This window comes from Trichosurus vulpecula, chromosome 4 (assembly GCF_011100635.1).
Source record: "Trichosurus vulpecula isolate mTriVul1 chromosome 4, mTriVul1.pri, whole genome shotgun sequence".
Taxonomy (NCBI): Eukaryota; Metazoa; Chordata; class Mammalia; order Diprotodontia; family Phalangeridae; genus Trichosurus; species Trichosurus vulpecula.
Window position 1 is genome coordinate 187,315,487 of NC_050576.1, and position 12,525 is coordinate 187,328,011.

Below are 12,525 nucleotides of genomic sequence, written 5' to 3' on the forward strand. Positions count from 1 at the left end.
ATCATCATCATCATCATCATCATCATCATCATCATCATTGTAATCATCATCTTCTTCTTCCCCTCCTTCTTCTTCTTTTGTTTAAATGGCATGCTAAGAAATAGGTGGGTGTCCTAAGGAACAGAAGAAAATCTACTTCCTCTCTATCTTCCTTCTTCTAACACATACACAGAAATACAGAGATCAAAAATGAAGAAAATTCATTCATAAGGGACCCAGGCAGGAGTCATTGCTGCTTGAATCACTGGGATACACTTCACCTCTCAGACTCTTCTTCAACCCATCCTGAGTCAGAATCTGATGTGGAGGTATAAGTCAGGAATTGCTCTTCAGACCTCTTCTCTTCCTGGGTCCCAGTGAAAACTTCCATGGTCGCTGGCAGTACTGATTGGAGCCAGCCTTCCTTGTTCATGTTGGACTTAACTATGGAAAAAGTCCCTGGAGGGTCCATAGCATTCTACCTAGAGACAAAGACATGGTCAGTGGAGAAATGGAAGGAAGAAGTCTAGAATACATGTCATTCATGCCCAAGGTTGCTGCTGCCATGAGTGGTGTCACAGGCACAGTCCATGGACTCCTGGGAAGCCTGGACAAAGAACCCAGGAGTCAGGAGAATCTCATCTTTGACTTGACAAGCACCTTCTCCTGACTGATTGTGTAATCACTAGAAGCATTTTCAGGGGAAATTGTAGTAGCACAGGATCATAAAGATGTCAGACACCTTAAAGAGTGAAAAAGGAAAAATAATGTAATTATCGTATAACAATGTAATTACAATATATATTGTCTCAGGATTGCATGTAAGATTCCCAGATCTGTTTCTTATCTACCCCATTAGTACTTCTGTATCTAAGCTTTCTCCAGGAAAAGGAAATGAGATCTAGTCAGTGCAGGGTAATCTTCACTTTGGAAACCTAGAGCTACCTTCTGCCAAGGCCAACCTGACCAACCTTTATCTTTGTTCTAAGGTACTGAGTGTTTTTTGAACAAATCACCTGTTTTCCTTTTTGGAATATGATTGTTGTTCAATCGTTTCAGTTGTGTCCAACTCTTTGTGACTCCATTTGGGGTTTTCTTATCAAAGATACTGGAGTGGTTTGCCATTTCCTTCTCCAGCTCAGGCAAACAGGATTGAGTGATTTGTCCATGGTCACATAGCTGACAAGTGTCTGAGGCCAGATTTGAACTCAGAAAGATGAGTTTTCCTGACTCCAGACCTGGCACTCTATCCACTGAGGCACATAGCTGCCCCATATAAGGAACGTGAAGGTGTGAGTATATTGGAAACATTCCAGATCATTTGCCCATATCTACCTGGCAGAGACATCTTGCAATCTGCCCTGCTCTCCTTTACCTTATGTCCCGGTAAAAGCCTAAATCTGGGGGGATTCACCTAGATTTCAAGAATTCCATCAATTTGTATTCTTAAAATCAGAGAGGTCTATCAAGGGAGCTGGGGTGGGAGGAGGTGCCTCAACTTTCTCTAAGGCTATACCACATGATCATTTGATGTTAAGAGGGGAATATTGACAGGCCCAGGCAGAAAAAAAAACTGGTAGGGTGAGAATGTGATGGGAAAGATGGAGGGTGGAGAGGAGCAAGGAACAGGAGAGGAGAAGAAGGGGTAACTTTATGGTTAAGGTAAAGGGGAGGGTTGAGTGGACTGGGCACCTAAGAAAGGATACCCAAACCTCAGAACCAAGAGAAAAACATCACTATGGCTCATGCCCGCTGCCTCCTTCCATGCACTCTTACCTGGCGTGTTTTCTGCATTTCTATCCTGAACACATTTCATTCCCTGAATCATCAGGAGACAAAGCTCTCTCCTTTGAGACTTCTTCACCCAGGCCAAAGTCATTAGAATCTGATGTTGGGGCATAGATCCAGAGTTCTTCTTCAAGTTGCTTCTCTTCCTCAGCCCTAGTGATAGTGTCCATGGGCACTGGGGGTACAGAATGGAGCCATCCCCCCTCGGTCTTGGTGCAGTTAGATGAGGAAGAAGGGCACCAGTCCCCTTGAGGGAACACAGCATCTTGTCTGGGGTTGTGGTGGGTGGTGGGTGGGGAAGTGAAGGGCAAAAAGCCACACTCCATGCCACTCATGCCCAAGGACAGAAAGTTGCTGCTTCTGGGAGTGCAGTCATAAGCATAGCCCTGGAGTGGCTGAGCAGCCTGGGCCAAAAGCCCAGGACTCAGTGGTGCCCTTTCCTTGGCTTGACAAGAACCCTCTCCTAGCTCCAGTAGGGAGCCACAAGAATCAGTTTCAGGGAAGGCTGTGACCATGGCAGTGGAGTCCACTGATGCAAGGTGCCTTGAAGAAAAAGGAAATGAAAGAAAAATTGAGTCAAAAAAAGAAAAATGCATCCTTTCAGAATTCCTATCCCTTTACCCATAGATAGCTTCCAAGTTTCAGATCTGCTTCTTATTCAACCAGTTTCAACCCTCTTTGCCCACAGCCTCAGGATACAGTCCTGGGAGAAGCTGAAGACAAGAAGGACTGGGTGAGACTGAGTGGGCACCAAGAGCAACACTTGGAATTTGGTGGACAAAGAAGGGGAAAAACAAAAGAGGAGCTGAGCCCCTTCACTACTTACTTATTCACATGTTCTTCAGGATAGTAGTGTTCTCTAAAGCCTTTGGCAAAGGGATTGTATAGAATTTTGAGCCTGGAGAGCTAGGAAAAAATGTAAAAGAAGTCAGTGAGTGAGGACTACTCTCCTCTTTGGAAACCTTGAGCTACCCACTGGAAAAACCATGAACCTAATCTTTATCTCAGCTCTAATTCACTGGGTGACCTTGGGGAGGCCAATCACTGTCTTCACTTCTGAAATGGGGGACTATTTCAGGTACTTGACCTGACCAACCCAGCTGACTCCTCTTGTCTTTGGCTCTGACTCAGCCCACCTTTGTCACAGTGACTGCCTAGACAAGAGGTTCTCTACACGGATTTTAGAGGGTCTTTAGACTAGATGGAAACCAAATTTCAATTTTATTTTCTACCTTCAAGATGAAATGGAGCCTTTCATTCAATTAGGAATTGAAAATTCATTTCTCTAAGGAGGTTTCACCAGTCTTCCTAAATTATTGATGACACAAACAGGTTAAGAGCTCACCAGGGCAGCTAGTTGGCACAGTGAGTAGAGCACCAGCCGTGGAGTCAGGAGGACCCGAGTTCAAATCCAGCCTCAGACACTTGACACACTTACTAGCTGTGTGACCTTGGGCAAGTCACTTAACCCCAATTGCCCTGCCTTCCCCCTCCCCCCCCCAAAAAAACCTCATCTCATTTAGAATGAAACATCCCCTGGCCAACACTCCTTTATATTTTGCGACTTGCTCCTAGTGGAATGTAAACTTTTTGGAAGGGAGGAGTGGGTAGGAACTGTCTTACTTTTCTCTTTGTATCCCCAGAACCCAGCATGTGATTGCTGACTGATCACTTCTCTCAACAACAAATGATTGTTGATCCATTGATCATCTCCCTCGTTACCACACACAGCCCAAGCCAGATGTTCCAGTAAGGGTGATTCTCACCTTAGCATTTTGATATGCAGTTACAGCAATGAATTCCGTTTCAGGAAAAATGAAGGAGGAAGGAGCTGGTGTTTCACGTTCTCCATTCCTCACCTCTTCAATACCAAGCCTTAGTTGGTATTTGTGGAAGGACTGCAATAAGATCATCTGTAATGGAAGTCAGAAAGTATGAGATGAGATAGGCATCTCTTCTCTCCCTACCTACCTGGTCTCTACTAGTAGAGCCTGGGAAGGTAGAGAAGGACCATGTATCATCTGAGATCTCCTTCTTTTTGAGTCAATAGAAAAGAAGAGGACTCCACTGTAGAACAGGAAGGATGCTCCTCTCACTCCTACAAGTATGAGCAATAGAAATTCCATGCTTCCTTGGTGACCCGCTCTAAGCTCTCACTCCCTGTCCTCTGTATTGTTAATGTATTTTTATGTATTGTTAATGGAATTTGAAGATCTTTCCCATCCATTAATAGGCCCATGTGACCTGCTTAAGTCACATGGAAGCCTGAGTTACATGAAGCCTATGGTGGGATGAGCTTGCCAAAGGGGTAGAACAGGAAGGGGTGGAGCAGGAAGGGTGAAGCAGAGCTGAGAAGAAGTTGGTGAGAGCAGTCAGAGCTGGGAGAGAGAGACATACACACACACACAGAGCAGCAGTTAACATGAGTGAAAGCCAGGGAGTGATTTTGCTCGAGGGTGTTCATATGTGGGAAGGCCCTAACAGAGGGAAGGCTTGGGGATGGTGGTGCCCCCTGCATTGATGCTGTGTATAGATTTCTTTGTTGCTATGATAGATTTGGCTTTCTGGTGTTTGAATAAATGTTTTGCAAGTCTCTTATATTTTGCGATTCAGAACTGTGCGAGCATATTCATAACCACCATAGGCACTGTAACTATCGCTTTGGTGTTATACCTTCCTACCACCAGAAAGTTCTTCTATACTCTAACTTCAGCCTGCTTTCCTCTCTTTTTGTGCTGAGGGCTTGAGGGGTGAGCACAATGGAGATCTTACCTTGTTCCCTTTATTGGTAGCTTCCTCATTGTTAGTCACCTTGAGTTTTTCGAATTTGATCTCTTTCTTCATCCAGTGGGCCCCTGTGTTGGGGGAGTCTGGGTGGATATATAGCTGATTCCCTGTAGAAAGATGAGCTGCCTAAATATTTTTTTGTGCAACAAAAAAGTTTTGGAATTTTGTTGACTTCTTTTGGGGATGAGTCAAGCAGAGCATGTACTGTAGCATAATTTGTTGTGTATAATGCCAAATGCTTTCCAGAATGGTTGTACCCATTCACAGGTTCACCAACAGTGCATCAATGTAACTATTTTCTCAGAATCTACCTAACATTTTCTCATAGTCCTTTTTTCTCATCTTTGCCCTTCTGATGGCTTTGAGGTGGAATCTCAGAACTGCTGCACTTCAATAATTCACAGTGAATCAGAGCATTTTTTCCCACTTGGTTCCCTGGAGAACTGCCTATTCACATACTTGGAACATTTATCAATATACAATGCATTAAAATGTTTATACCAGCTCTTTTTGTGGGAACAAAAAAAAAGGCAGGAAAATGAAGGAATCCATTGAGAATTCCTTGGGATATGTCAATGTGATGGAATGCCATTGTACTATCAGAAATGAGCCAGATGATTTCAAAAAGTGATAGAAACACTTATACTACCTGTGGCAGAATCAAACTAGCAGAAGCAGGTGAATAATTCACATGTTACCATCAATTTTGTATTTAAAAAATCTTCAAGACTTTTATAAATTCATGAAGAAGGAAATGTCCAATACCAGGGGAAAATTGTATTCAAAAACAACCACACTGGACAAGTCAAACAACTTTGAAAACTCTTATCTATACCATGACCACTGATGATTCCAGAGTAAGGACCAATGAGGAAATGTGCTATCCATCTCCTGACAAAGAGATAGTAGTTGATGTAGGGTGGGAAATGTCGTGTAATTGAGTATAGCCAGTGAAAGAATTTGCTTAGTAGTTTGCACGCTACTCCCAGCCAGGTACCTACCTAGCATGTTGTTCTCTGTTTTTTCACACTGAGACCAGTCGCCGTTCTGATATCGCCAACGGTGTTGATCAACCGGTACTACTTCCAGAAATACCTGGTAATGAGCAACTGGGTTCATCCCCTGGATTTTGTAAGCCGGGAAGGGGAACAGCCGCCTGCGAAGAAAAGAAACAATGAGAAAAAACTTGATTGTTGAACCCCCATCCCATCAATGCTTCCAAGACAGGGCCAGGCAGGTCTTCTCCTAAGTAAAGGCTTTTTAAAAAATGTTTAATATTTTCATGTTTTCATTTGTTTATTTGTTTTGATATCCCCAGCGTCCTTCTTGATGGTGTGAATGAACTCCGTGCCCCACCCTGCACTGAATTATCTTATCTAGTCCTGTTAGAGTCTAGGGAATTCGAGTTTCCCAGAGGAAATCGCCCAAGGAACTCCTGCACGAATTGTCAGGTAGCCAAAGGCACCAAATTGTCATAAACCATTGTTCGGTTGACTGGCTTATGGCAGCCAACACACTCCTGGAAACAATGGGCGTGAAAAGAAGGCAAAAACTTTCCAGGAGATCCCAGCTTCTGGTGAATTTGAGTAAAACTTAAGGGAGGGAGGCGCAATCGTGGTTCCTGAGCTTCTAGAAGACCTTAGGGCTCCGACTGCATAGCCTCTCACTTACCTGCCGCTCCTGTTAAGGATCATTTCCGTCTGCTGTCTGGAAAACTGGAGCCACAGGGAATGATTTTTGAGGATCACTTTCAGTTTTCCTGAGATAGAGATCCCGTTGCAGGTGTCAGGGGCCTCGAAGGGGATATTCGCCTCGCGGTTGGCCGAGAACTGGGAACTCTGCACATGGTTGAGGTCTAGCGTGGAGCCAGAGCCCTTGTAGCCTTGGGCTGGCTGCAAGTTGGCCGGCATCATTGCGATCCTAGGGGTGGACGGGTTGAAGGGATATGTCTCTCGCTGCACCTCCGACTTAATGGGAGTAGTAAGAGCGCTCTGAGATCACTGGCTTTCAAGGTTCTAGGCCTCTTTTTATATCCACTCCTCCATCCCACCCTTAATTACCCGAGGCTCCGCCCTTGAATTCACACCCTGGGACTTCCCTCTAGGACTGTGCTGGATACTTTCGTTTCTCTTTCTGGCCTTCAGGCTATACGCAGAATAGCCAGAACTAAGTTACCTCATATTTCTAAAAATAGGCACCACTATTCTGATCTTAATGAAAAGAAAGGTATTTTAAGTTTTCTCCATGACAAATAATGTTTGCAGTGGTTTTTAACCTGCTTTTTAGACACAACGCATATCCTCAAATCCCAAATCCTACGAAATGTTTACTCCATACTTTCCTAGGCTAAGGAGGGTAAACCTACATTTCCCATGATGCTTCTCTGTTAGAGTTCACAATATTTACTCTTGAGATTTTCAGCAAGTAGTTTGTCTCAATAGAATCATTGCCTTAGAACAAGACAGGATCTTAGAGATTATCAATCACAAATCTTTCATTTTATTTTCTCCAGTTTTAATTTATATTCAGCTTACGTTCTCTCTCTAACACCTACCCTTTCCCCCATCGAGAAAGCAAGAAAAAGAAAACTCATTACTTCCATATATAATCAAGCAAAACAAATTCCCTTATTTGCCATGTCCACAAACAAACAAAAAAACGTGCCTCAATGTACATTTTACCTGTCCAATTGATGGGCTCTTCATCAGTTTCCAATTCTTGGCCACCACAAAAAGAGCCGCTAGAAATATTTTAATAAATTGAATTTAATCTTGTTGCTATATAGACCAAGTAGTAGTGTGTCTGAGTCAAAGTTTATGTACAGTTTGATAACCCTTTTCGATATAGTCCCAAATTGTTTTCCGGAATACTTGGATTAGTTCAGAGATCCAGCTACAGGACTAGTTTTCCCACAATGTTTCCTCTATTTTTTGTTTTCTCCAGTTCCGAGGCATACATTCCAGGTCGGGGATCCTGAGTGGGTGAGAAATGAGAGATAGATTTTGTTGTTTAGTCCTTTTAGTTGTGTCTGACTCTTGGTGACCCCTTTTAGGGATTTTCTTGACAAGGATACTAGAGTGGTTTGTCATCTCCTTCTCCAGCTTATTTTACAGATGAGAAAACTGAGCCTGGGGTCGCACTAAATGTCAGAGGCTGGATTTGAATTTAGGTCTTCCTGACTGCAGGCCCGCGCTCCGTCCACTGCTCACGCAGCTGTCGCGAGGAGTGTATTAGAGGATGAAATTTTAAAGGGCGGTAACAATTGAGACCCAGGACTGGGATTCCCAATCCGTGTGAGCTCTTGCCTTGTGAACGTTCTCCATAAAATAGTGTTTTAGGTAAATATACATTTGGCATCTGAACAATATGGCCAGCCCCTTGGAGTTGCATTCTCTGCAGTAGTTTGAATGATTGGCAACTCAACAGGAAAGAGGACTTCAGTGTCCAATATCTTATCTTGCCAGGTGATCCTCAGAATCTTCCTAAGACAATTCAAATGGGAGTGGTTCAATTTTCAGGCATGGTGCTGATATACTGTCCAAGTTTCACAGGCGTACAACAATGAGGTCAGCACAATGGCTGTGTACAACTTCAGTTTGGAGGCAGCCTAATACTTTTTCTCTTCTACACTTTCTTTTGGAGCCTCTCAAATGCTGAGCTAGTTCTGGCAATGCAAGCATCAACCTTATCATCTATATGGACATCCCTGGAAAGTGCACAGCCAGGGTAAGTGAACTTATCCACAGCATTAAATTTAAAAAAAAAACAACTTTTACATCTTTGTTTTGTCCTCACTTTCGATGTGTGTGTATGTATGTGTATGGATATGCATTCCTCATGTCTTCTTGAAAGAATGCAATATTTTAAGGATCTAATCTTATATGTGAATATAACTATTAAAAGGGGATGGCAAGCCTAAGAATTTCTTTACCTAGTTGCATGGGATACTGAGTTGACCACAAACACAGATTAAAAATACAGAGACCTTTCATACTTGTGTCTTATGATGGTAACTCAGATGTTTTAGTATTACCCTGTTAATTAATAGATTTAGCATTGCAACAACAAAAACTTCCACTTTTCACCTGCCCTGATTTTAGAAATTTGCTGTGAACAGAAAAGGATGGTTATAACAATATCAAGACTGTTTCTTCAAGAGCACAGATTTTATCTGACACAAACCAGAACAGGGGAAAAATTCCCTTAGCTATGCTTGATTTCAGGCAAGAGTCATATTAACAGCCAATCACATAGCAAAGTTCCATTTTACTCATAAGATATCATAGCCAGTGGTATATGAAGGTAATGGAATACTATTGTGCCATAAGAAATGGGGATGATACGGACTTCGTAACAACCTGGAAAAACCTACACGACATAATGCTGAGTGAGCGGTGCAGAGCCAGGAGAACATTATACACAACCACAGATATATGAATTCTGTGAGGACCAACCCTGACAGACTTCACTCTTCTCAGCAACACAAGGTACAAAGACAACTCCAAAGGACTCACGATGGAGAATGCTATCTACATCCAGAGAAAGAACTATGAAGTATGAATGTAGATTGAAGCACACTTCATGCTAGCCTTTTTCCCCCCTTTTTTTTTCCTTTTCTCTCTTTTATTTTTGTTTTTGGGTTGGTTTTTTTTTTGTCCTGTTTCTTCTTTCGCATGATTCATTTCATTGATCACAGTTCTTCTCCATAACTTGACTAGTGTGTAAATTAATTCAATGAGAAGTTATACATGGAAGCTATATGGGATTCCATGCCATCTTGGGGGGGCAGGGGGGGAGGGAGGGAAGAGAGTCTGGAACTCAAAATTATGTAGAACCGAATGTTGTAAACTAAAAATAAAATTAAAAAAAAAAGAAAGTAAAAAAAAAAGGGAATCATAGCCAGCCTCAGAATTAATCAGGTGGGAAATTTTCATATACAGTAAGGAAACAGCACAATAAGAAATTGAATCAAACTTTGCCTACGCAAGATTGTCCCCTCAACTTTTCCCTGGTACAGACATTCACCTGTAACAGTTCTCAAACTGCTGCACATGGCATTGCTCTTGAATGGTGGACTTCATGACCATTCATACAATCATACCTGAAATGAAAACTTAGAACTATGTCAAATTACAGTCCCAAGAGATTTTACCTCAAAAAGCAAAATTTCACTAATCACAGCTAGGGCTAGGTTATTATTATTTATTATCATGTTTCAATAACAGGTAACAATGAGCAAATATAAAGACATTTCATTTATCTTTCACTTATAAATTAGGAACAATTCTAAATTCACTTATAAATTAGGAACATTCTAAAGTTTAATATATACAGTGAATATATGTGTAACACTGATGTTACTTGCAGCTACTGTGGAGGCATAAGGCCAATAACACCAGCACACAGGAGGGCTCCTAGCACAGGTTCTTTGATCTGCTTTTCTTTTTTTTTCTGTTCTTTTTTTCCATTTTAAAAATTTATTTATTTAATATTTTTAGTTTTCAGCATTGATTTTCACAAGAGTTTGAATTACAAATTTTCTCCCCATTTCTACCCTCCCCCCAACTCCAAGATGGCATGTATTCTGATTGCCCTGTTCCCCAGTCAGCCCTCCCTTCTGTCACCCCACTCCCCCCCATCCCCTTTTCCCTTACTTTCTTGTACGGTAAGATAGATTTCTATGCCCCATTGCCTGTATATCTTATTTCCTAGTTGCATGCAAAAAACCTTTTTTTTTTGAACATCTGCTTTTAAAACTTTGAGTTTCAAATTCTCTCCCCTCTTCCCTCCCCACCCACCCTCCCTAAGAAGGCAAGCAATTCAACATAGGCCACGTGTATATTATTATGTAAAACCCTTCCACAATATTCATGTTGTGAAAGACTAACTAGAATTTGTTCAGAGCCATTTTTTATAGGTGTTTGGATGGTCCTGGGGGAGAGCGTTAGGCACATCCCTGCTTCCTAGCCACCATCTTGGCTCTGCCCCTCCTATCTGCTTTTGTAAAGGAAAGCAACCTTAAGGGGTTAACAATCTTACCTTAATTAAATATACATATATCATTCACTTAGTTCAGGGGGAAAAGTAAGCACCCTGAACTTCAGAGCAAACACAAACAGAAATTACAAGCAGAAATTATGTAAACAGAGGAAATAACAAAAATCAGCAGACAGGGCTTCTGTCTGTCCATAGCAATACATACAAAATTACCAGAGAAAGAAGCACCAACATCTGGGTTTTCAAAGTGGGTGGTGGGGGGAGAGTGGGTCCTTAATGGCTACCCAGAGTCTCATCTGGCCAAATCACATGAACACTCTTCCAATGAGTGCGCCCCTGAAGCAAAATGCTAACCTCAGAGTACACATACACTTCTTCAGGATCAGCCACAGAGGGTGTCACAACCATCTGACTCAAACTCATGTGACTTAGGCTTTCTTGGGACTTAAGCAGGTCATCAAAGACTCTTGATTCAATCCAAGACTCTTGATTCAAAGAAAAGCAGGGCTCAATCAACGGCACTTGATTACCTTAGTGCTGAGAAGCACTCCAAAAGAAAAAACAGTGAAAAGTCCCCCTTTGCTTGCCATTACAACATGATAATTGATACAAAATCCCAGAAAATTCTGACTACAATTAAGTCTTCAGACTAACATACTCATATTGCCTGTTAACACTCCCAAGACAAAAGGAAGTCTTTTACTCTAGGGCCTATTGTTACTAAGATGGTTCAGAGATGTAATTTCAATATATTAATAGATACAACTTCATAATTTTCATAACTTGCAGCCAAATAATCTTAGATAAAGCTCATTCTTCAATATAAGCAAATTTGTAGTATAAGTGACCTTGTAAGTTTCCCCACTTTAGCTGGAAGTGGTCCTAACATCTTAAACTTCAGTACTTTAGAATTGTACAACACACTGTATCTCACGGTTTCAAACATTTCGTCCACACTCTTTTAATAGCTCAGTTCATAATGTAACAGCCTCCAAAGAGGAGTTACTTTTCTAATAGCAGTTCTGATATAATGGTTTCCTGAATTTAACAATATAAGAAAAAAATTAAAAACATAATAATAACGTATACAAATCATATATTTAAAACATGAAACAAAATTTACCAGTCAGATGATATTAATTCAGTTGAATGCATTTCCAAATTTCCTTACATAGAGAATGATCCATTTTATTAATTTTGGCATTCTATGCTGATTGCATTCAAGACCAATGAAGAGTACTTATATTTACTACCATTTATATAGTGTTTACCATGTGCCAGGCACTGAACTAAGCACCTTACAATTATCGTGTCATTTGATCCTCACAATAACCCTAGGAAGTGGGTGCTATTATTATCCCTTTTACAGATTAGGAAACTTTTAGTAAACAGAGATGAAGAAATTTGCTTAAGATCACACAGCTAATAAGTTTCTGAGACCAGATTTTAACTCATTTTCCTGATGCACGCATTTTCCCAGGATATTGCCTTAATGACAAATAGCAAATGTATTTTGCATGAAGTTCTGATTCACCGCCATTGTCCTAATAGGAGAACACATCTCCTTTAAATGAGACCACATTATAATTTTGTTTCAGGACAAACCTCAACCAAATTAAATCTGGATTTATAATTACCAATAGTACTCATTCAAGATCTCACTTTTCTCAAAGGCCATTAGGTACTGCCAGCACCTCAAATTTCAGAGCCCATTGCTTTCAGTTAGCTTACTTCCAAAAATATTCTCACCTCATAACGTTTTTGGTTCCTTTAAAATTGTCCAATGAGCCAAATCAATTCCTTTGTCTTCTTAAACTAGCTTCACCCAAATGCTTTAAGAGAGTGGTTAAAATCTCATCTTTTCCCTTGGCTTTTCCATTTTAACCCTGGGAAGCCCAAAGCAAAGGGTAGGGAGGGATTCCACATGGCAGGCTCAAATTCTCATCCTCCTCCTTGGGAGGTCCTTCAAGGACA

General features: G+C 41.3%; 1 protein-coding gene across 1 annotated transcript; it reads right to left on the bottom strand.

Moving 5' to 3' along the window:
• Positions 1-344: 344 nt before the first annotated feature.
• LOC118846967 (T-box transcription factor TBX21-like) lies at positions 345-6,464 on the bottom strand. Its single transcript, XM_036755626.1, has 7 exons — positions 6,226-6,464; positions 5,556-5,710; positions 4,540-4,661; positions 3,534-3,680; positions 2,594-2,673; positions 1,756-2,310; positions 345-461 (listed from the first exon to the last, which is right to left on the bottom strand). The coding sequence occupies exons 1-6, from the start codon at positions 6,462-6,464 to the stop codon at positions 1,776-1,778; spliced, it is 1,278 nt and encodes a 425-aa protein (XP_036611521.1). The 3' UTR covers positions 345-461; positions 1,756-1,775.
• Positions 6,465-12,525: the final 6,061 nt, after the last annotated feature.

What these genes read in the sequence shown, in the direction of transcription:
- LOC118846967 (XM_036755626.1), bottom strand. Translation starts at nt 6,464, where the DNA reads ATGCCGGCCAACTTGCAGCCAGCCCAAGGCTACAAGGGCTCTGGCTCC. An exon ending in AACAGAGAACAACATGCTAG is followed by an intron (nt 4,662 to 5,555) that starts GTAGGTACCTGG and finishes ATCTTTCTACAG; the next exon opens with GGAATCAGCTATATATCCAC. An exon ending in CCTGAAGAACATGTGAATAA is followed by an intron (nt 2,311 to 2,593) that starts GTAAGTAGTGAA and finishes TTTTTCTTCAAG; the next exon opens with GCACCTTGCATCAGTGGACT.